Source organism: Rhinoderma darwinii, chromosome 2 (genome assembly GCF_050947455.1).
Source record: "Rhinoderma darwinii isolate aRhiDar2 chromosome 2, aRhiDar2.hap1, whole genome shotgun sequence".
Classification (NCBI taxonomy): Eukaryota; Metazoa; Chordata; class Amphibia; order Anura; family Rhinodermatidae; genus Rhinoderma; species Rhinoderma darwinii.
The window spans coordinates 15,843,396-15,868,174 of record NC_134688.1 but is presented as its reverse complement, the minus strand read 5'-3'; the positions used below and the strand labels follow the sequence as shown (position 1 = coordinate 15,868,174).

The following is a 24,779-nucleotide window of genomic DNA, read 5'->3' as shown; positions in this document are numbered from 1 at the left end:
GTCCTTGGAAAACACCAGTATGTCATCAAGGTACACAACAAGAAAATTACCCAGGTACTCTCTCAGGATTTCATTAATAAAATTCTGGAAGACAGCAGGGGCATTACACAACCCAAAGGGCATGACCAGGTATTCGAAATGACCCTCGGGTGTGTTGAACGCAGTTTTCCACTCATCCCCCTCTTTGATGCGGATAAGGTTATATGCCCCCCGTAGATCGAACTTAGAAAACCATTGGGCTCCCTGAACCTGATTAAAAAGATCCGGAATCAAAGGAAGTGGGTACTGGTTCCTTACGGTGACCTTATTCAGGTTACGATAATCAATGCACGGCCTAAGACCACCATCCTTCTTCCCCACGAAGAAGAAGCCAGCACCTACAGGAGAAGTCGAGGGGCGAATGAAACCCTTGGCCAGGCATTCTTGGATATACACCCTCATCGCTTCACGTTCAGGACATGAAAGATTAAATATCCTACCCTTAGGAAGCTTGGCACCAGGCACCAAATCGATAGCGCAATCGTAATCTCTATGGGGGGGCAACACCTCGGAGGCCTCCTTAGAAAACACATCGGCGAAGTCCTGAACAAACTCAGGAAGCGTGTTTACCTCCTCCCGGGGAGAAATAGAGTTAACAGAAAGACATGACATAAGACATTCATTACCCCATTTGGTGAGATCCCCAGTATTCCAATCAAATGTGGGATTATGCAATTGCAACCAGGGAAGGCCTAAAACCAGATCAGACGATAATCCCTGCATCACCAGTACAGAGCACTGCTCCAAATGCATGGAGCCAACCAGGAGTTCAAAAACAGGAGTATGCTGAGTAAAATAACCATTAGCAAGGGGGGTTGAGTCGATACCTACTACAGGGATAGGATAAGGTAAATCAATACAAGGCATCTTTAGAGACATAGCAAATTCCACAGACATGATATTAGCAGATGAGCCAGAATCCACGAAAGCACTGCCCGTGGCAGACCGGCCAGCAAACGAGACCTGAAAGGGAAGCAAAATTTTATTGCGTTTCACATTAACGGGAAATACCTGTGCGCCCAAGTGACCTCCCCGATGATCACTTAGGCGCGGAAGTTTTCCGGCTTCTTATTCTTGCGCCTGGGACAGGTGTTCAGTAGATGCTTGTCGTCCCCACAGTAGAAGCAGAGACCATTCATTCTGCGAAACTCCCTACGTTGTCGAGGGGACATGGAGGCCCCGAGTTGCATAGGTACCTCCGAGTCCTCCGTGGAGGGGCGAGGAGACGGGACCTCGGGGGGGATCGCAGAAAAGTCAGAGGGGAGCACACTGAAGCGTTCTAGCTGACGTTCCCTGAGACGTCGGTCAAGTCGTACTGCTAGGGCCATAACCTGGTCAAGGGAGTCAGGCGAGGGGTAGCTAACCAGCAGATCCTTCAGGGCGTCAGATAATCCTAACCTAAACTGGCACCTTAGGGCCGGATCGTTCCACTGAGAAGCTACGCACCACTTCCTAAAATCAGAACAGTATTCCTCAACCGGTCTCCTACCCTGACGTAAGGTCACCAGCTGACTCTCGGCTAAAGCAGTCCTGTCAGTCTCGTCGTAAATGAGTCCGAGGGCAGAGAAAAAACGATCAACAGAGGAAAGTTCAGGGGCGTCAGGAGCCAAGGAGAAGGCCCACTCTTGGGGCCCTTCCTGGAGTCGAGATATGATGATACCCACCCGCTGGTTCTCGGAACCTGAGGAGTGGGGCTTTAGGCGGAAATACAGTCTGCAACTCTCCCGGAAGGAGAGAAACGTCTTACGGTCCCCTGAAAACCGGTCAGGTAACTTGAGGTCGGGTTCTAGAGGTGAGGTGAGGGGTACTACTAAAGCAGCGTCACCCTGATTGACCCTTTGGGCCAGGGCCTGGACCTGTAGGGAGAGGCCCTGCATCTGCTGGGTCAGGGTCTCAAGGGGGTCCATGACAGCGTCAGCGTAGGAGAAATGGTAGACTAGGTAAGGGCTTGTAATTATGTAATGGCAGGAAGGAGGTGAAGGGAAAGTGAGCCCTAATCTACCCACCGCCCTGTCCCTGCCTACTTGCAACGACCCGCCCTAGGCGACGAGGTACAACTGGGCGGCGGTCCCTACGCTGGCTAAGTGCACAGGAAGACAAACAGGGAACACGCAAGGGAAGGGGCAGTAGCCACGGAACGCCACGAGGAAACGGGGCGGCGAACGAACAGTCAGGACCAGGACGAAGTGAGTACACCCGAGCGGGCACGGAGACAGAAGCAAGCCAGGGGCAAAGCAAAGCAGGTCAAGCAGAACTGCAGCAAGGCAGAAGCACGGCAGAAGCAGGCTGGAGCAAAGCAGCAGTGGGGCCAGGAATCCAAAAGAATTACAAGCACTGAGGGAGAGCACAGGGCAGGTAATAAAGGGCAGGGGGCGGAGCTAACTCCGACAGACCAGGCCGCGATAGGCTCTCCCACTCCTGAGCCTGCCACCCTGGTTGGTGGGAGATGGTGTCAGTCGAACAGGTCTGGCCTCAGGTGTGGATTGATTAATCCCAGGAGTATAGCTAGATGAAGTACCTGGCAGATCCCTAACAGCCAGCATACCTTCTGGTCTAGTGTAGTAAGGAGGTTATTGCCAGCTTCCCTGGTGATTTGGGGTAGTAATGAGGCTAATGCCAGCATCCCTGATGGTCTAGGGTAATAAGGGGGTTATTGCCAGCATCCCTGCTGGTCCAATGTAGTAAAGAGGTTAATGCCAACATCCCTGGTGGTCTAGGGTAGTAAGTTGGTTAATGCCAGCATACCTTCTGGTCTAGTGTAGTAAGGAGGTAATTGCCAGCTTCCCTGGTGATTTGGGGTAGTAAGGAGGCTAATGCCAGCATCCCTGATGGTCTAGGGTAGTAAGGAGGTTATTGCCAGCATCCCTGGTGGTCCAGTGTAGTAAAGAGGTTAATGCCAGCATCCATGGTGGTCTCGGGTAGTAAGGTGAATTGCAGAATTCCTGGTGGTCTAGAGTAATGAAGGGGTTACTGTTTTAGACTTGTTGTTCAGTGGTTCACTCACCTCTTCAGGCGTCAGCGATGTCCCAGTAGCTTCAGTTGTCTCTATGTTCAGGCAGAGCTCTTCATGAGCACAAGAACTGGTCTAAGTTAGGGATGCACGATGCATAGAAACTTCGATACTGTTTTCGATACTGTGCACCCTCAAATGGTTCGATACCGTCATTTCATGTATTTCGATACTAAGCTGTGCGGCCGCACAGCTCAGTATTGTTACATAGTTACATAGTTACATAGTTAGAACGGCTGAAAAAAGACACATGTCCATCAAGTTCAACCAAGGGATGGAAAAAGGGAAGGAAAAATTTCTACACATAGGAGTTAATACTTTTTTGTTCTAGGAAATGATCTAACCCTTTTTTGCAGCATCTCCTGTCCCGGCTGTGACGGCTCCTGCGGTGACTATTCCATAGATTCACAGTTCTCACAGTAAAGAAGCCTTGTCGCCTCTGCAGGTTGAACCTTTTTTTCTCCAGACGGAGGGAGTGCCCCCTTGTTTTTTGAGGGGGTTTTACAAGGAACAGGATTTCACCATATTTTTTGTATGTGCCATTTATATATTTATATAAGTTAATCATGTCCCCCCTTAGTCGTCTTTTCTCAAGGCTAAATAGGTTTAATTCTTTTAACACATGAATGTATGGGAGCGGAGCTGCGGCTGTGTAATACAGCCATTGCCACGCTCCTGAGTCCTGACAAGTGTGCGCGCGGTCAACATGATGTGATGCAGCTGGCGCTGCACTATTGAGCGCCGGCACTGAAGACAGAACATGGCGGGCGCACTTCTTGTCAGGAGCGGGGCAATGGCTGTATTACTTAGCCGCAGCCCCGCTCTAACGGCGGAGATGAGAGAAACCTCATCTCCGCCGCTATTCCCCTTAATGCTGCGATCAAATCCGACCGCAGCATTCAGGGGAACATGAGAAGGGGGGATGCCCTTTGGATCGCGTCACAGGAATTTCCTGTGACGCGATCAAGGGCCATACCATATATGGGCAGACAGCCCAGGGTCCATTGAAGGACCCCAGGGCTGTCTGACCATATTTCCTGCTGTTAGGGCATACTGAGGTATGCCCTAACAACTGCCTGTGTACTATTAGTATATAGATATATGTTAGTACATTGAAGTTTTAAAAATAAAAAAGTTAAAAAATAAATAAAGTAATGTTAAATAAAAATAAAAAACACACATTACAATAAACATTAAAATAAGTCTCAATACATAAAATATACACATTTGGTATTGTTGCGACCGTAATAACACATTTATAGCGTCATTCATGTTTACACTGTTATAAAATAAAATCTGCTTTCTTTCGCTTATTAATGTGGGGCACGAGGTGTTATCAATTTTGAACCTCCGTGTGCCTCACATTAATAGTAAATAACCCCATCGTGTACCTCACACATTAACCCCATCATTTTCCCCACAGTCATAATGGACAACATTAGGTTAATGACTATTAATGTGAGGAACATGGAGGTTCAAAATTAGTCACACCTCGCGCCTCACATCAGAAAATGTAATTACTTTTTTTTTTATTATTATTATTGTTGGCAAAGGTATTGTTTTGGTATTGAGTATCGCAATACTACACGAAGTATCGGTGTCGAAGTCCAAATTCTGGTGTCGTGACATCCCTAGTCTAAGTGTCAGGCACCACGCTGTGCCCCTTGACTCCTGGATCCCCCAATGCCCTGGGTTCAGCAGTGGACAACCCCATCTGAAGCGAACAATAGACCAGATCATTCTCGGCAGCCCGTGATGCCATGGCAGCCGGGGTCCGAACAGAGGCCGCCAAGCCTGCTATGGCTATGGGCCTATTAGGTCGTGCCAGAGGCATGGCCTAATAGATTGCCTGTCCGTTTTACACTGACAGGCAGTAATGCTTTGGTATACTAAAGAATTATATCAGCGATGGGAAGAACGAAGTGTGAAGTCATCTAGTGGGACAAAAAGAAAATGAAATCCAGTTAAAGTTTATAAAAAAAAAAAAAAGGCCACAGTAAAAATATATATCTTTTTTTCATAAAAAGTGATTTTATTTTGTAAAAGTATAAATAACAAACAAACAAAAATACACATATTGTAAGACCACGATCGTTACAACCTGAACAATAAAGGTAATGCCTTATTTCAATTGCATGGGGAACGCCGGACAAAACAAAAACACAAAAAACAACGGCGGAATTGTTTTTTTTCCTCCCTCCAAAACAAATAGAATAAAAGTTAACCTATAAGTGCCCCAAAACTACACCTGGTCCCGCAAAAAACAAGCCCCCATATGGCTACTTCAACCGAAAAATACAAAAGTTATGACTCATGGAATGCGGCAATGCAAAAGCAAATAAAACGTTTTTTTATTATGCAAAAGTAGAAAAACATGAAAAACCTCTACATATTTGGTATCGTCATAATCGTACCGACCCATAGAATAAAGGTAACATGTTATTTATGCCACATAGTGAACGGCGTAAATTTAAAACACGAAAATCAATGCTGGAATAGCTGTTTTTTTAAATTCCCTCACAGAAAAAAGTTAATCAATATATTTTATGAACCCAAAAAAAATACGCGTTTCACAAAAAACAATCCTTCATACGGTTGAGTTTGATGGAAAAGTAAAAAAGTTATGATTCTTGAAATGCGAAAATGAAAAAGAACAACCGGTCATTAAGGCCAAAATAGGCCTGGTCATTAAGGAGTTAATACCAGGCTACATATCACAAGTACATAGATGGCCAAATATGAAGATGTCCGCAGCCGGCCGAGCAGAAGCAATAGACAGTTTGAAGAAAATTTCATTTGATATCTAACATTTTCCAGAGAGAAATCTGCAGGAAAATAACTAGTTTTGAACATAGAGTGTCATTTTTTGTTAGTAATAATGATGACACCCGCATGACAGCCCCAACCTGTACTAGGAGAAACAAGACGGGAGGAAAGAGACAGAGACACAGATCAGAGACGTATCATTTCTTATGACGCGATCTCGCTGATATCTCACTAAGGGGCTGAGGGGAATTTCTTGCAATGAGAACAAGGAGCAGGCCGGAACGTTCTGTCCGCTACACAGAAAATAAGATTATAACATACTCAGACCTTCAGGATCTCTTGGGTATAGAAAGCAATAGAGAGGAGCGCAGAAACCCAGCATTTAGATTTGGTTTTGATTTTTGGCATGGCATGGTTTGATTTGAGTTTTGGACTCTCATTTCAAACAAAAGTGTATGTCATGAAATATAATATAATATTAATAATGTGCAAAAATAGTGCCAAAATAATACTGCCATACAGTATCAGAAAATAGTACTGCCATACAGTGCCAAAATAATACTGCCATACAGTAACAGAAAATAGTACTGCCATACAGTGCCAAAATAATACTGCCAGAGTATCAGAAAATAGTACTGCCATACAGTGCCAGAATAATACTGCCATACAGTGTCGGAAAATAGTACTGCCATACAGTGCCAGAATAATACTGCCAGAGTATCAGAAAATAGTACTGCCATACAGTGCCAGAATAATACTGCCATACAGTGTCGGAAAATAGTACTGCCATACAGTGCCAAAATAATACTGCCAGAGTATCAGAAAATAGTACTGCCATACAGTGCCAGAATAATACTGCCATACAGTGTCGGAAAATAGTACTGCCATACAGTGCCAAAATAATGCTGCCATACAGTGTGAGAAAATAGTACTGCCATACAGTGCCAAAATAATACTGTCATACAGTGTCGGAAAATAGTACTGCCATACAGTGCCAAAATAATGCTGCCATACAGTGTGAGAAAATAGTACTGCCATACAGTGCCAAAATAGTACTGTCATACAGTGCAAAAAAAAATATACTGCCATACAGTGTCAGAAAATAGTGCTGCCATACAGTGTCAGAAAATAGTGCTGCCATACAGTGTCAGAAAATAGTGCTGCCATACAGTGTCAGAAAATAGTGCTGCCATACAGTGTCAGAAAATAGTGCTGCCATACAGTGTCAGAAAATAGTGCTGCCATACAGTGTCAGAAAATAGTGCTGCCATACAGTGTCAGAAAATAGTGCTGTTATACAGTGCCAAAATAATACTGCAGTGTTAGAAAATAGTGCATATAGTGTTCAGATACCATAATGCAATCCACAAGTAAACAGAGCATACAGCGCCCAAATACTATTATATAGTTCCCAAAAGATTATACTATCATGCAGTGGCGGGTCACCGTCCTATAGTGTCAGATATATTGCCAATATTGTGCCATATAGTGCTTATATAGTATCTTACAGTACCAAGTGCCATACGGGTGCCCACTGCCCTCATAATTCCTATAAGTCCATCTACCCATGCAATTCTATCCGGCTATATGCCAGAATAAAGACGACATTGTGCCTCATCTGCAAAGAAGTTTCTGACATTCCCTTTTCCTAGGCTGACAATGACCTGATGCTCCTACAATATTATCTCATCTCTCTCTATCTTATATCTGTCTCTCTATCCGTTCTTCCCATATATGTCAGTCGGCTTGAGAAAGGCCCATGACGGGGGCTGAAACGTTCTATCTATCTATCTATCTATCTATCTATCTATCTATCTATCTATCTATCTATCTATCTATCTATCTATCTATCTATCTATCTATCTATCTAATATCTATCTCATATCTATCTCATATCTATCTCATATCTATCTAATATCTATCTATCTATCTAATATCTATCTCATATCTATCTAATATCTATCTATCTATCTATCTATCTATCTATCTATCTATCTATCTATCTATCTATCTATCTATCTAATATCTATCTATCTATCTATCTATCTATCTATCTATCTATCTAATATCTATCTCATATCTATCTATCTATCTATCTCATATCTATCTATCTATCTAATATCTATCTCATATCTATCTATCTATCTCATATCTATCTATCTATCTCATATCTATCTATCTATCTCATATCTATCTATCTATCTAATATCTATCTCATATCTATCTATCTATCTCATATCTATCTATCTATCTATCTATCTATCTATCTATCTATCTATCTATCTATCTATCTATCTATCTATCTATCTATCTATCTAATATCTATCTATCTCATATCTATCTATCTATCTATCTATCTATCTATCTATCTATCTATCTATCTATCTATCTATCTCATATCTATCTATCTATCTCATATCTATCTATCTATCTCATATCTATCTATCTATCTCATATCTATCTATCTATCTCATATCTATCTATCTATCTCATATCTATCTATCTATCTATCTATCTATCTATCTATCTATCTATCTATCTATCTATCTATCTATCTATCTATCTATCTATCTCATATCTATCTCATATCTATCTATCTATCTCATATCTATCTATCTATCTCATATCTATCTCATATCTATCTATCTATCTATCTATCTCATATCTATCTATCTATCTATCTATCTATCTATCTATCTATCTATCTATCTATCTATCTATCTATCTATCTATCTATCTATCTATTCATCTCATATCTAACTATCTATATTCCTTGCATCTATATATCCGTCTCACATCGATCGATCTTGAAGCGCGCATTTATCTGTAGTAAGTAGTTTGTTACATTGTTGTTCTGGATCCGTATTGTCTTTTCAGTGACTATATTCAGATGATGTAATTGGCTGTCACTCCTGCGAATGCGGTTACCAAGGTTACCTGACGAGACCCGTCATTTGTTTTATTGAATGATACGTGCGCGATGTGTACTTAATCAGACTAATCAGACTGAGAGCAAAACAAACTATTTACTTAGCGGACTAATTGAAATCAGATCGTGTGGGATTTACCAGGGACGCTTATTGATGAGGAGTTTGTTTGCTCTTGTTAGGGACATTATAAACAATCAGTGTTACAAAACAGGCTGCAGATTGGCAGCTAAGACGGCGGCATGTGCCGCTTATCGAAACTCGGATTGTGACCACAGGTCCCGTAGGAATGTGTCCAGCTTTGGAATTGGTGTGAGATTTATCAAAACTAGAGCAAAGCAAAAGTGGAGCTGTTGTCCATAGCAACCAATCAGGTTGCTGCTTCCATTTTTCAAAGGACCTCTGAGTGATGAGAGGTGGGACCTAATTGGTTGCTATGGACAACTGCACTATTTTCAATGACTTTCCCTCAATGCGTCTTGCTATATTGCAGCCATGGAAAACTGTATCATTCTGCAAGGTTTGCTATAACTTAAAGGGGTTGAATTGTGAGTTAATAGAGGGGGGTCCTCTGTTCAGGATTCTCATCGCTTGATGAGAGTGGAGAGCGGTTATAAAGAGCGGTTCTCCCTCTGGAGGACTTGTCCTGTCCTGTTTTACACAGACAACACCTTGATATGAATAGACACTGTTGTAATTCATAGTTTCTCCTGTGGTGGCGCTGCAGGAAAATTGAACACTTACTGCCAGGTTTCCCCAAAAATTACAGCTGATCACTGGGGGTCCCAGCAGGAGGACAGTTTCTGATCTGCTTTTTGTCAAGGGGTCCTTCTAACAATTATGGATTGCCCAAAGCGGAGAACCCCTTTTAAGGGAACACTCCAGGCAAGACTGATACACTGTGTTATGCCTGGTGCAGGCCCTGAGGGGGCGGAGCATGACACAGAAATTTTCTTTTTGGTCCTCCTTAAATCCCTGCATCATGGTTCGCCCTCTCAAGCCCTGCACCATAACATAGTGGGGCGAATATATTAAAAGGTTAAAAAAGTTTGGACACAAAGGCAATGCTATTATGTGGGGCACAGTGGCAGCACTATTATGTGGGTCACAGTGGCAGCACTATTATGTGGGGCACAGTGGCAGTACTATTATATGGGGCACAGTGGCAGCACTATTATGTGGGGGCACAGTGGCAGCACTATTATGTGGGGCACAGCGTCAGCACTATTATGTGGGGCACAGCGGCAGCACTATTATGTGGGTCACAGTGGCAGCACTATTATGTGGGTCACAGTGGCAGCACTATTATGTGGGGCACAGTGGCAGTACTATTATATGGGGCACAGTGGCAGCACTGTTATGTGGTTCACAGTGGCAGCACTATTATGTGGGGGCACAGCGGCAGCACTATTATGTGGGTCACAGTGGCAGCACTATTATGTGGGTCACAGTGGCAGCACTATTATGTGGGGCACAGTGGCAGTACTATTATATGGGGCACAGTGGCAGCACTGTTATGTGGTTCACAGTGGCAGCACTATTATGTGGGGCACAGTGGCAGTACTATTATATGGGGCACAGTGGCAGCACTGTTATGTGGGTCACAGTGGCAGCACTATTATGTGGGGGCACAGTGGCAGCACTATTATGTGGGGGCACAGTGGCAGCACTATTATGTGGGGCACAGTGGCAGAACTGTTATGTGGGGGCACAATGGCAGTGCGAATTATGAGGGGCACAGTGGCCGCAGTGCTATTATGTGTTGCACAGTGGCAGAGCAATGGGGGCAGTATTATATGGCAGCACTATTATGTAGGGCACAGTGGCAGCAGTGCTATTATTACAGGGCCCTCCAACAGTAATATTATGGGGAGCTCTCACTATTTAAGGGTCTGTCACCACTTTTGACCCCTCCCAAACTGCTAAGGCTCTGTTCACATCTACGTCGTTAGCGGCCCTCCATTGCAATTCCGGCGAAAAATGCCGGAAGATATAGCATCCTGCACTATTTCTTCCGGTAAAACGACGGACACCCTCACGAAAACTTGACAGAAACTATTAAAATCAATGGGTTCCGCCGGGCACCGTTAGTATTTGTGATTCAAAGGCTCCGGCACTTCTGTTTTTTGTCCTTCTGTTCCTATGATGAAACGGAAAAATGTAGCGCGGATGTGAACAGAGCCTAAGAAGATACAGGTTTAAACATACCTATGTGGCGATCATACATCAGGCATTACTGGGAAAATGTACCTTTAATCGCTCATGCGCCATAAGCTAATTTGATGTCAAGTGTCCGCTGGGCAGGAAAGTGTCCTGGCTTCTCTTCTGCAAACCCTCCCCAACCCCTTACCTCTTGAATGATGGCTCTAGCGGTCTACTGCGTCATTATGTGCAATCCGCTAGAGGGGTTGGGGAGGGTTTACAGCCAAGAAGCCAGGACTCTTCCCTGCCCAGCGGACATTTGGCATCTCATTAGCTTATGGCACGTCCTGCCACCATGAGACCCCTGACAAAATATCTGACTTATGTCTAAATATCTACAGTGTAAAAAAAAATTCAGAGATCTGCAAATGCTAAGGACCTTCTCCGCCTAAAATAGAAAAATTCCCATTAAAGCGCTCTCTTCTGCCAATATATTAGGCAAATGTGCTGTTCAGGAGTCTGGAAAAGCTGCGTAACACCTTCAGTGGGATCTCATGACGACCATATTGGACGTCACCCAGCTCTTCCAGAAACAGATATGACTAATTAATGTCCCAGTTGAGTGCCCACTGCATTAAAAATGCTTCCCCCTTCCACAGGATAGGTGATAAATGTTAGATCGATGGGGGCCCCCAACGCCAGAGACACTAAAATGGGCCTCTCATCTGACTCCCATAGAGTTTATATACAGCAGCAGCGCGCTTGATCAATTACTGCTCCATACAAACTCCGACCCCCCATGCTTATTCAAGTAAGGAAGAACGGGTGACTTGGGACCCCCATGCAAGTGATCGGTATCGGTCCCAATAATGGACCCTTGTGGATAGGTGAAGACGGTTGAATGTGTGAAGACCCCTTTAACTTCCTATGGCCTCTCATGACAGCGGCCCTATTTGTAATACCTATTTTTTATCCATAACGTCCCACGGGAGAGGTCATCTAGCTTTCCCCGAAACAAACGCTCTTGTTCTTACGCATTCAGTGACTTGAGACGTGATACTGGAAGTTTGATCTATTTACTGTAATGCCAGAAACCTACAGCGGCCGGATCTGTACTAATGACATAATGCAATTATTAGCCGTACAATCAATCCCGCAACGAGACGCTGCAACGTTTGCAGAGCAGGAGACCTTTGTCCTGTTTACTTGGAGGGATAAAGTTCTCCAGTGAATGTCACAACAACCGGGAGCAGACAATGTAGTCATCGTCCACGGGACGTAATCACTTCCCGGTCTGCAGCCAATGTACTAACCGTCCCTCTCTGTCCCTCCACAGCTGTGTAAATGAGTATGGAAGATTATGACTTTCTATTCAAGATCGTACTAATAGGGAACGCGGGCGTAGGGAAGACCTGTCTGGTGCGGCGGTTTACTCAGGTAAGCAACGTTTCGTTTATTAGATGCGCATGTCGCCGGCCTTTTTGTGGTAAATGATAGATATTAGTATGTGACTATATCAAAGCTCACTGGTCGGAGGGTATGGATTATGTTGGGGCTCCACTACGTGAATTGGGGTAGAATCGCGGCATCGCTGTGACTCCTGTTCAATTGTTCGCTATAGGAAATAAGTTACAAGCGGCTTTACGACTAATGCCACAATTTTACCATGGGTGACGCCGTGGAGCCAAGGGCATACAGACCATGCAGCTATGGGGCTCTTGGAGAGAAGGGGACAGTCCCGGTTGAACCCATCCCCATTGCTATTGGGTGGCGAGAACTGCATTGCTAGCAATTAAGGGGGCGCATTGAATTGACACCAAGGGCAAGGAGGAGGGAACAAACACCAGGCCCTTCCGTACTGGGTGGCAAAGCAAGCCTCATAATGGGAGCCCATTTTGGTCATTGCTATGGGGCCCCCTCTCTTCTATATATGCCCTGCGCGAAGACTTGGTAATAATTACAGTCCAGGTGAATTACAGTTGTAAGTTAAGTTGGTTAATTCCCATTGCTCCTATAGCGCCAACATATTCCGCAGTGTTGTAATCACTCTCTGCACCCAATAGGGGCTTATATTTTTATTCTCCTATCTCAGACAAACCCAAATGGGAAGGCAAATAACCTCAGTATGTTTTTGGAGGAGACCTAAGCAAGCATAGGAGGACATACAAACTGCATGTAGATGTTGTCTCTGGTCGGTTTTGAACCCAGGACCACCAGACATTAGTTCTAACCACCGAGCCATTGAGTCTCCTATACAGTCCATCACTTAAAGGGTTATTCCATCACAGAAATGAATATAATTTCGCTAGGATATGCCGGAATTTTCTGATTGGTGGGGGTCCGACTGCCCCATTGATCCTGAGATTGAAGGGGCTGCAGCAATTCAAAGTTTTTCCCTGTACAGCGGCGCTCCCAGCCTCCCGCTGTTTGGGGAACTATAGTACTAGCCCATTCACTTGAATAGAGCTGTGCCGAAGTTTGCTGCACTGCGGGTGGCTGCGAGCGGTGCGGTTGCCGGCAGTCGGATCCCCCACCGATCAAAAAGTGATGGCATATTATAGTGATGTGTTATTACTTTCTGTGATGGGAATAACCCCTTTTACATCCCCCCACTCCTACATAACTGCATAATAGGCAGTTTTTCCCCTCTGGTGTCTAGGAAGGCATGAAATAGCGGCCATATTTGTTTGTGCCCCATGACCAGCTTAAGTCTCCACCGCCCCCCCCCCCCCTCTGTTACTTCCTCTTCCTGTACTGTTTAGTCAGAGGGAGGAACTTCTGGCCTGGCAAAAGGGATCGCCTCTACCATTAGAGATAAGCGGTGCCTATAAATTCCGCTTATATCTGTAGAATTGCCTCGTTCTGATGTCAGGATGGAGATGAGCCCATTGGTGTGTATTATAAATGTATATCGGAGTATGGGCGTTAACTGTCTTGTTCCATTTTACAGGGTCTCTTCCCTCCAGGCCAGGGGGCCACCATCGGGGTAGATTTTATGATTAAAACAGTGGAAATAAAGGGTGAAAAAATAAAGGTGAGATTACCGATAATATGGTTGATTTTATTATTATCCAGTGTTAATAATGGCGAGATATTTACATGCAACGTCCGGATTTATTAAGGGGGTCCTAAACGAATACAATGTAGTGTAAAATGTTGTCCCTATTCTACCTCGGGTACAGGTGGCTGAGGGGTCTGTAACTTAAAGAGGGCAAGGACGAGGTGCAAGGGTGAATATGCTTACAAAGTATTTAGTGTATCTCCTCCTCATCCCCTCTGTCCAGCAAATTTTGACGCAACACAATAATGTTTTATAATAAAGTGCGACCCCGACATGTGTTTACAGCTTGTAAGGCCATTTTGCATTAGTTTAGGACCCCTTCAATACCTGCAGTCTAGGGGACGGTAGAGAAGACTTTGGTAGGTGAAAAAAACCAAAAAACTAAAGAATTATGTTTGGATCTGTGAATGTTTTGGGATTTTATTTTATCCTGTTTCGCATTGGGCGATGCCAAATTTTACCAAAATTGTATCATTTCACATGAACTTTTTGTCAAAATAGTGGAGTTCAGGGGCGTAACTTTAAAGTGCGGGATCATATAGCAAACTTTTAATGCCTTCATTCCCGAGAATTTACCACAGCCATGCGAAAGATAGGGTAAGGGCACACTTGCCGGCTTAGTCGCAGTGAATAAAATAAAATTCTGCGAAAGTACAACTCTTAGTATGACCTGACAAATGACCAGAGCATGTTGGGACAATAATACCAAAACACACTATCAGCCACATAAGTAGTAAATGCAAGGGAGGCGTCAAACCTCAGACTAGACCTCCCAAAAAATTCGGACCCCACAGACCTCCATTAATTCAGACCTTGAACCAGACCCCAAAATTAATTCAGACCCAGACCAGACACCTAAAGAAAATTCAGACCCCAGATTGGACAAAAAAAAAATTTACACCCCAGACCAGACCTCTTTTTTTACCTCTCCTGGCTTCTCTTCACTTCCAGATACTGATACTGCCTAGCGTCAGGAGGTTGTATGTCAAGTCACTTTTAAATTTCATCTGGTAGGTTATCTGGAATTCTAACTATAAATCATCAATGTTTGATCTGTGAGTGTCCGACCTCCGGGACTCTCTCACAGATCATCACACTCGACGATCACTGTGCTAATCATCGAGGGTCCCGAAAATCAGATCCCACCGATCAAACAAGATGCCTAACCTAAGCATAGGCCATCAATGTTATTGTCCCAGAGAACCCTCTTAAAGGGAGTGCCTCTTCACATTTTTGCCTTTAAACCGCTATATAGGTGTAATGTCGGGGTAGGGAAACAGACAAGTGAGCCCTAATCTACCCGCCACTCAGTCCCTGCCTACTTGCAACGACCCGCCCTAGGCGACGTGGTACAACTGGGCGACGGTCCCTACACTCAATAGGTGCACGACAGACAAACAGACAAGGGTACAAAGAAGCCAGGGAAATGGGGAAGTTGCCCACGGGAACACCGTGAGCAACAAGCGAGGTGAACGAGCCGAGTCAAACCAGGAGATGAGCGAGGTACAAAAACGCAGAGCAGAAGAGTGGTCAGAAAAGCCAAGGTCAATCACAAGCAGAGGATCAGTAGTTCAAGAAGCTGCAGCAGGGCCAGGAAACCAACAGAGAAGAATCACAAGCAAAGGAGGAACAGGAAAGGCAGGTATAAATAGACAGAGGGCGGGAGCTAGCTCCGTCTGGCCAGGCTGTGATAGGCTCTCCCACTCCTAAGCCTGCCATCCTGGGTGGTGGAAGATGGAGTCAGTCTCACAGACATAGAAGCAGGTGCAGACTGATTACCTATGGGCATCGACACAGAAGTTGTGTCTGGCAGATCCTTTACAATAGGGAAGGATAATAGATTTTCAAACATACTTATGTTGCCCATCCTGAACCATAAAAAAGTGCTTTTAGTCCTCTGGCCGCTGAATGCAAATGAGCACTGAAGAGTCCTGCAATCCAGAAAGTGTCCTACATTCTAAGCAGAAACCATGTAGACTGCAGGACACTTCCTGAATTGCTGGACTCTTCAGTGCTCATTTGCATATGGCGCCCGGAGGAATAAAAGCACTTTTTTTTATGGTTACAGGTAAAAAATTTCTAGTTTTTAAAGGCTATGTCCACCTTTGCACGCTGTTTTCTTTCTCCAATACATCTTAAATGAAAGCACAAAGCAACTTTACAAATAGTCTCCATTAAAAATCTCCTACCATTTTGTTTCTACAGCTCTCATGCAGTCCTATGTGTCTCCATGGTTACAGACTACAAACCCTATGTGTAGTCTGATCCTGCAGTCACATTCCCTTCCATCTGTTCCCTACTTCTTGCTAGCATACATATGGTAAGTTTGGGACGAATGGAAAACAGTTGGATTACTGTATCAGACTACACACAAGATGTTAACTGTAGTCTGTTACCATGGAGACACCTAGGTTTGCATAGGAGCTGTGTATACAAAATGGTAGCAAATTTTTAATAAAGACTATTTGTAAAATTGTTTCATTTTTGGGTTTTGATGTGTTAAAGCAATAAAACAAACAAACTTATTGTGGAGGTGGACATGGTCTTTTTTGGACAAAAATAGCCCAGTTGTGAAGTGACTGGAAAGTTTCAGCTTTTCTCTGCAAAAGTTAAAGGGGTTGTCCGGGATAGGTGATCAGTATATGATCGTGGGGGTCCGACACCTGGACCCTGCACCGATCAGCGGCTCCGGCTGACTCCGGGCACCGGATGTCCATGCCGGAAGCAGATGGCTCCGGTCATGGAATAGTGGCCGAGCTGCAGTACTGAAGCTCTGCTCCTATTCAACAGTGCTTCCGGCTCCGAATACGGCATATCCTGCATAACATCCGGCGCCTGGAGGCAGCCGTACTAACTGATCGTGCAGGGTCCGGGTGTCAGACCGCCACCGATCATATACTGATGACCTAATCCTGTGGATAGGTCATCGGTTGACCATGCTCGGACAACCCCTTTAATGAGCGCTATTTCTAACTATCATAGTGCACTATGGGTACCCGACCTCCTTGACTGTCCTGATCCATTTATAGTTTAACTGTCCCTTTATTTTGTCAAGGGATCATTGGGCCCCTTTATGCTCTGGGGCCCAGAAGCAGTTGCAGGATATTTGTCACCCTATACCTGCACCCCTTTCCCCTGACACCTTTACTATTGAGGACACATGAAAGATGTTAATATTAATATTTCTTCTAGGAAGACTTGAGTCTGATTGCGGTTTCATTATCATGTACCATAATAGAGACGTGTGTCAGCCGCCATTATAACTGCAGCGCTGATTAGAGGAGGATCGGAATGATTTGATGATTACTTCAGACAGTATTTTATTAATGTTTGTTAGTTTAAGGAGAAAGTTAAATCAAATTTTACACAACATTAATATACTTAATAATATAGTGTCAATAGTTTTCCCGTAAAACACTGGAAAATGTGACGCGTGTCGTAAGTAAATGACCCTCCTTGTGGGCGCAAATCCCATATACCTTGACTACAGCCAAGTATACCTTTACTAAAGTCCAGTATACCAATACACAGGTCCAGTATACCAATACACAGATCCAGTATACCAATACACAGGTCCAGTATACCAATACACAGATCCAGTATACCAATACACAGATCCAGTATACCAATACACAGATCCAGTATACCAATACACAGGTCCAGTATACCAATACACAGATCCAGTATACCAATACACAGATCCAGTATACCAATACACAGATCCAGTATACCAATACACAGGTCCAGTATACCAATACACAGATCCAGTATACCAATACACAGGTCCAGTATACCAATACACAGGTCCAGTATACCTCTTCTACAGTCCAGTATACCAATACACAGGTCCAGTATACCTCTACTAAAGTCCAGTATACCAATACACAGGTCCAGTATACCTCTACTAAAGTCCAGTATACCAATACACAGGTCCAGTATACCTCTTCTACAGTCCAGTATACCAATACACAGGTCCAGTATACCTCTTCTACAGTCCAGTATACCAATACACAGGTCCAGTATACCTCCTCTACAGTCCAGTATACCAATACACAGGTCCAGTATGCCAATACACAGGTCCAGTATACCTCTACTAAAGTCCAATATATCAATACATAGGTCCAGTATACCAATACACAGGTCCAGTATACCTTTTCTACAGTCCAGTATACCAATATACAGGTCCAGTATACCTCTTCCACAGTCCAGTATACTAATACACAGGTCCAGTATACCTCTACTAAAGTCCAGTATACCAATACACAGGCCCAGTATACCAATACACAGGTCCAGTATACCTTTTCTACAGTCCAGTATACCAATACACAGGTCCAGTACACCTCCTCTACAGTCCAGTATACCAATACACAGGTCCAGTATACCAATACACAGGTCCAGTATACCAATACACAGGTCCAGTATGCCAATACACAGGTCCAGTATACCTCTACTAAAGTCCAGTATACCAATACACAGGCCCAGTATACCAATACACAGGTCCAGTATACCTTTTCTACAGTCCAGTATACCAATACACAGGTCCAGTACACCTCCTCTACAGTCCAGTATACCAATACACAGGTCCAGTATACCAATACACAGGTCCAGTATGCCAATACACAGGTCCAGTATACCTCTACTAAAGTCCAGTATACCAATACACAGGTCCAGTATACCTCTACTAAAGTCCAGTATACGGAGAGGCGTAACTTGAAGCTCCTAGGCCCCAATGCAAAATCTATAACAGGGCCTCCCATACCATATATAATTTATAATACTGGTGTCTTCTTATGCGGCTGAGGGGCTTTTGGGCCCCCTCAGGCCCCAGGGCCTGGGTGTGACTGCTACCTCAGCTACGCCCCTGCCAGTATACCAATACACAGGTACACTATACCAATACACAGGTCCAGTATTCTAATACAAAGGTCCAGTATACCTCTACTAAAGTCCAGTATACCAATACACAGGTCTAGTATGTCTCTACTCTAGCCCTGTATGCAGGGGCGTAACTAGGAAAGACTGGGCCCCATAGCAAACTTTTGACTGGGGCCCCCCCTCCCCTGGGTGTCACACAACCCTCCCTTTTTTACAGCCCCCCTGTAGAGAACATCATACAGCCCCCACTGTAGATAACATCATACAGCCCCCCCTGTAGAGAACATCATACAGCCCCCCCTGTAGATAACGCCATACAGGCCCCGCTGTAGACAATGCCATACAGCCCACCACCCTGTAGATAACGCCATACAGCCCCAACCCCCCCTAAAAATCCTACCTTTAGTATGTCCAACAAAATACATTTATTCCCTATCCACAAGGGCTACATGTGTGATCGCTGGCAGCGATAAGTAGAACGGGGGACCGAAAGTCCCCCGAAGTTCTCCATGAGATCAGCGATCACACATGTAACCCCTCCGGCCATGGTGGGGGCCCCGTAGCAGCCGCTACGGCTGCTACAGAGGTAGTTACGCCACTGCCTGTATGCCAATACACATGTTCAGTATGCCTCTACTATGCCAATACACAGGTCCAGTATGCCTCAACTCTGGCCCTGTATTCCTCTAATATGGCGAAGTGCCCTCGACAAAGACCCAGTTTGTCAATACAAAGGTGCAAAATTCTTCTTATAGGGCCCAGCATTCTCACACAGGTCCAGTATGTCTCTACTATGGCCCGTTATGCCTATACACAGGTCTAGTATGCCTCTAATGTGGCTCGTATGCTATTACACAAGTCTTGTATGTACACAGGTAATAGATAGGACCAGTAATCTTCTAATATGGCCCAGTATACTAATTCACAGGTCCATTATGGCTCTACTTAAGCTTTGGGCACATCTGCGTCGTGGACTTTTATTTGTAACAGAAGCCACAACGCAGTTTCGGGTTCGTTGTACGATGGATACCATTGGCGCCAAACGTTATTTCTTAACTAGATAATTCTATTGTGAACATTCGAGGGCAAACTTTTAGTTTCTTCCCTCAGGCGTTCCCGGTATAACTGACGCCAGGGAACTAATCCAGATTTGTGTAACATTTTGATAAGATCCTTCACGTTCTTTACATATATGAATTCTACGTCTAAATTCCATTTTTTTAAGTCACTAAAAATCTGGCAACGTTCAGGGCAGAGCAGCTGGATCGTATTATCACGGTCGCTTTTTGATTATAAATCGTAAAACGCACGGAGAAGGATCTGCCAGCTGGACTCTGTAGGAGCTTAGTGTGTATTTTTTTTTATATTTCAAGCCGACCCGCTTAAGTATATCTGCCGTCAATGTCCGAAATGCGAATACATGTCGGCCATCTCCATTTTTTTTCTGTGTTTGGTTCCCTAGCTCCAGATATGGGACACCGCCGGCCAAGAGAGATTTCGTTCCATCACCCAAAGTTATTACCGCAGTGCCAATGCCTTGATTTTAACTTATGATATAACGTGCGAAGAATCTTTCCGTTGCCTTCCGGAATGGCTGCGGGAAATTGAACAATACGCTAACAATGATGTCATCACTGTGCTCGTGGGTAAGTCGGTACAGTTTAACCCTGAAACCGCCAAAGACGTAACTTTTAGGTCAAGGTATAACCAACCCCCACACAATTAGTGTAAATACCTCATCGTATAGTATAAGCCCCCCAAAAACGGCTCGAAACATCTTTTAGGGGCTTGACATAGAAGAAGAACAACAGGCATTTGGTCCTTTTAGGAAAGTTACCTCATCTCTTCTCCAGTGCCCCTAGTGGTAGCACATATGTTTACATACTTACCCACAATTATTGCTCACTACATCAGCTAATCGATGGCACTGCCAGGTACGTGGACCCGGAATGACGGCACACGGAGTCCCAACTGATCCAGACTACAGAGCTGTAGGAACTCTGCATGCCACCATATTCTACCCTATAAGCTACTAGGAGAGAAACCCTAATACGGCATGTGATAGACTCCATATTACGGATCCGTACAACATCGGACATGTGATGAGGCCCAGGAACAAACAATTTATTAAATATAGCATCTGATATAATCTTCATTACGTTTCTTTACCTGATTTTTCGACCTTACTTTCTACTCTGCATATTGCAGAAAAAAATCTAATGCTACCTGGATACCATCAACAAGCAGGCTGTTGCTGATGGATCTTTTATGGCTTTATTTTTATTATAGCGGTTGGGGAAAAACCCAGGACATTTCAGGACATTAATATATCTGATGCTCATTAACACGTGAACATCCCAATAGTCTGAATAACATATAAACAAGTTATGTAAGCTGGAGTGCAGAGGAGTCTCCCACCCCTTTCACTTCAGTACACCCTTGTGTTCTCAAAGTACTATATAAAGACACATTATAATGATAATTATACTAAAAGAGATCCATCAACAGCAGCTTGATTATAATTCCCAGGTTGCAAATGGAGATTTTTTTTCTACTCCTCATAGTTAGGCTATGTTCACACGCAGACTCAAAAACGTCTGAAAATATGGAGCTGTTAACAAGGGAAAACCGCTCCTAATTTTTAGAAGTTTTTTAAGCCACTCGCGATTTTCGTTGCGTTTTTCGCAGCATTTTTTTACGCCCATTTTTGGAGCTGTTTTCAATAGTGTTTATGAAAAACGGCTCCAAAAACGTCCCAAGAAGTGACCTGCACTTCTTTTTCGCGGCCGTTTTTTTACACGGCCATTTTTCAAAACGGCCCGTAGGAACGAAACGCCGTTTTTCCCATTGAATCAATGGGCAGATGTTTGGAGGCATTCTGCTTCCGATTTTTCAGCCGTTTTTCAGCCATTTATGGCCCAAAAATAGGCCGTGTGAACATACCCTCAGGGTCAGTTCACACGTTGCGCAAATACTGCAGATTTTCCGCTACAGTAGCAGGAAAGTGGATGAGATAAAACAAACCTCATCCACACTCTGCGTAAATACTGAGAAGAAAAAAACGCTCAGAAATTTACCTGCGGTGCAGAATTTTATTACGCAGCATGTCATTTGTATTTGCGTAAACGCTGCTTATTTTTTGCGGGTTTTCCCCATTGAACTCAACGCAACGATTCGGACGCAAAAACGGTAACTCGGTAAAAAAAAATCTCATACTTACCCAGAAGTCTGTGTTCGTCCCTCCAGTGCGGCCTCCTGGGATGACGTTTCATCCCATGTGACCGCTGCTGTGGCCAATCACAGGCAGTATAGGCGGTCACATGGGATGAAACATCATCCCGGGAGGCCGGCCTGGATGACGTCAGAGGGCCGGCCTCCTATGATGATGCTTCATCCCATGTGACCGCCGCTGCAGCCAATCACAGGCTGCAGCGGTCTCCTGGGATGAAACGTCATACCAGCAGGCCGGCTAAATGCTGCAGTCATCCGCAGCGGACATTCCGGGCGAAAAACTGCACCACAGTTTGGTGCGTTTTTGTTGTCCGGAATTCCCTGCGGCGCACAGGGCGGATACGCTTCGTGCTTTTACGCATCGTATCCGCCCCGTTTGAACTCCGCCTAAAAGCGAACCGATGTTAATCAGAGGTAAAGATTCAATTCAATGTGAGGACTACACGTCCATATTTAAATCATCCTTGAATTTTTTTATTGTTCTTGCATTTGACTCTTTCCCGGAAACAAATAATTCACACTTTGTTCCATTCTATGATTTCAGGGAACAAGATTGACCTGGCAGAGAGGAGGGAGGTCTCCCAACAAGGAGCTGAAGAATTTGCCGGATCCCAAAACATGTATTACCTAGAAACCTCTGCCAAAGAGTCGGACAACGTGGAGAAACTCTTCCTGGACTTAGCATGCCGCCTTATCAGCGAGGCCAGGCAAAACGCGTTGGTGAACAATGTAGACTCCTCTTTGCCGGGTGAAGGGAAAAACATCACTTATTTGAACTGTTGTAATTTCAACTAGTCGTCAGGAAATGCAAAAAACATTCACTACGGGCTGAGAGCCTTTTGACCAGATGGATTCCCTCTGGTTGATGTTGCTACATTTCTGGCCATCGCGAGCAGAGGACCAATACGGAAGTCACCATAGTTTGGTGGCAAGCGGCCAAGAGGAAGACACAAAGTTGTGAGTCCTGTCGACAAGTCTTGGGTACAACTTGGAACATAAAACCCCCTATATACATATATATAACGATACGCTGCATACCATGATGGGTTTATGTTCAACTTTTTATTTTAGTTCCTTTCTATTAGATAGAAAAGCATCTTCAAGGAAGCAGAAGACAACAGCCGTAGTATGTTCATCGGAAAAGAGAACTTTTTATAACGATTATAATTTTTGGGAATGCTAGCCCTTCTTTAAACTAAACAAAAATAGATGCAACTTTTTGAGACGGAGGTTGATCATTGCCCCAACTGGGAACTTCTCTTGGATTTTAATGACTGAAATTTTATTGATTTCCTAAGGATGGAAACTAAAGAAGTTTTTATTGACTCTCACCAGAAAAGAACGAACATTGATTCTTATTTTGCATTTATAACCCTTCAAAAAGATCTCCAGCGTTAATCTGGGCTGCCAGTATCGACCTTTATTTTGCCAAAAAGAATTAAAAAATGTTCTTTTGTGAACGGTTTGAAGTAGAGGAACCATTGTGTGTACAAAAATATTATCCTACAGAGCAAATATGGAGGGAGGGGGAGAAGGAAATGGGAGGTGCTTTACGGTCCTCGCACCGGCATTTAATGGTTTTACGGGGTGAACCCACCAAGTATAATCATGTTTGTAGAATTTTGCAAGCGGGATCTTCACTGTAACCCATAGCAACAAATCGAGTGAATGTCTTGATCTTTTTTTTTATTTCACAATGGTATCCCCTTGAACTAGTGAATAAACAGTTGTATGGGCTTCAATTACCACCATGATTATAGAGGAAATATTTATCTGGCATGCATTATTTTGGATTACAAACTTTAACAGTATGGCAAACTATAAATTATTTTCTCCATAGGTCGCCATATAGCCCCACAAGCCACCATATAGCCTATGTTTATGTATATAGGCTCATAGGCCATCACCGAGTCATGTCTTGAAGGTCTTCATTGGCTTATAAGGCACCATAGATCCATATGTCTTCATACATTTTTAGATAGGCCCGCATGGCCGATGTCACACCATGTGATCTTGGAAGGCGTATGAATCTATCTTCATAGGCTCATAAGCCACCAAAGATTCATATGTCTTCATATAGGGTCATAAGACAACATAGATTCACATCTCTTCTAGACTTCAGAAGCTCATAAGCCACCATAGATTCATATATCTTCATATGTTTTTGGATAGGCTCATGTGACACCATTGATTCATGTCTTCTAGGCTTCAATGTTCATTGGCCACCATAGATTCATATGTTTTATAGGCCTCAATCTTTCAACACTCATACACCACCATTGACTCATGTCTTCTAGACTTCAGTTTTCATAAGTCACCATAGATCCACGTGTCCTCATATGTTTTTGATCCATGTGACACCCCAGATCATATGTCTTTTCGGCTTCAAGTATTCACGTGCTCAGAAGCCACAATAGATTCATATGTCTTCTAGGCCAGGGGTGGGGAAACTTTTTTCTGCCAAGGGCCATTTGAATATTTATAACATCATTTGCGGGCCATACAAAATGATCAACTTAAAAATGAGCCTGTTATATTTGGTCAAACCGTTAATTAACTCACCCCTAATGTGATGGCTGGAACTGCTTCTCTGTGGTGAGGCGTGTGATGTTTGCCGGTATTGATGATGTTGCTGCCCTTTCGTCGGTCAGTCTGGAGTGCAGTTGACTCTTTACAATGGTAAGTTTTGAAAATAAGTGCTCGCAGCAGTAAGTTGTTCCGACTTACT

The 24,779-nt window shown here is 43.9% G+C and overlaps 1 protein-coding gene across 2 annotated transcripts in view; it reads left to right on the top strand.

Annotated features, from left to right (window-relative positions):
• Positions 1 to 23,516, top strand: part of RAB30 (RAB30, member RAS oncogene family) — an 88,695-nt gene extending 65,179 nt beyond the window's left edge. Inside the window, exons 2-5 of one of the 2 annotated variants that reach the window (XM_075851392.1) lie at positions 12,221 to 12,321; positions 13,835 to 13,918; positions 20,283 to 20,466; positions 22,596 to 23,516. In XM_075851392.1, coding sequence (XP_075707507.1) covers positions 12,229 to 12,321; positions 13,835 to 13,918; positions 20,283 to 20,466; positions 22,596 to 22,846 — 612 coding nt within the window. In that variant the 5' untranslated portion in view covers positions 12,221 to 12,228 and the 3' untranslated portion in view covers positions 22,847 to 23,516. Of the gene's footprint in view, positions 1 to 12,108; positions 12,322 to 13,834; positions 13,919 to 20,282; positions 20,467 to 22,595 lie in introns of those variants that run through there. The other variant, XM_075851391.1, reaches the window with a different exon arrangement.
• The last annotated feature ends 1,263 nt before the right edge of the window (positions 23,517 to 24,779 follow it).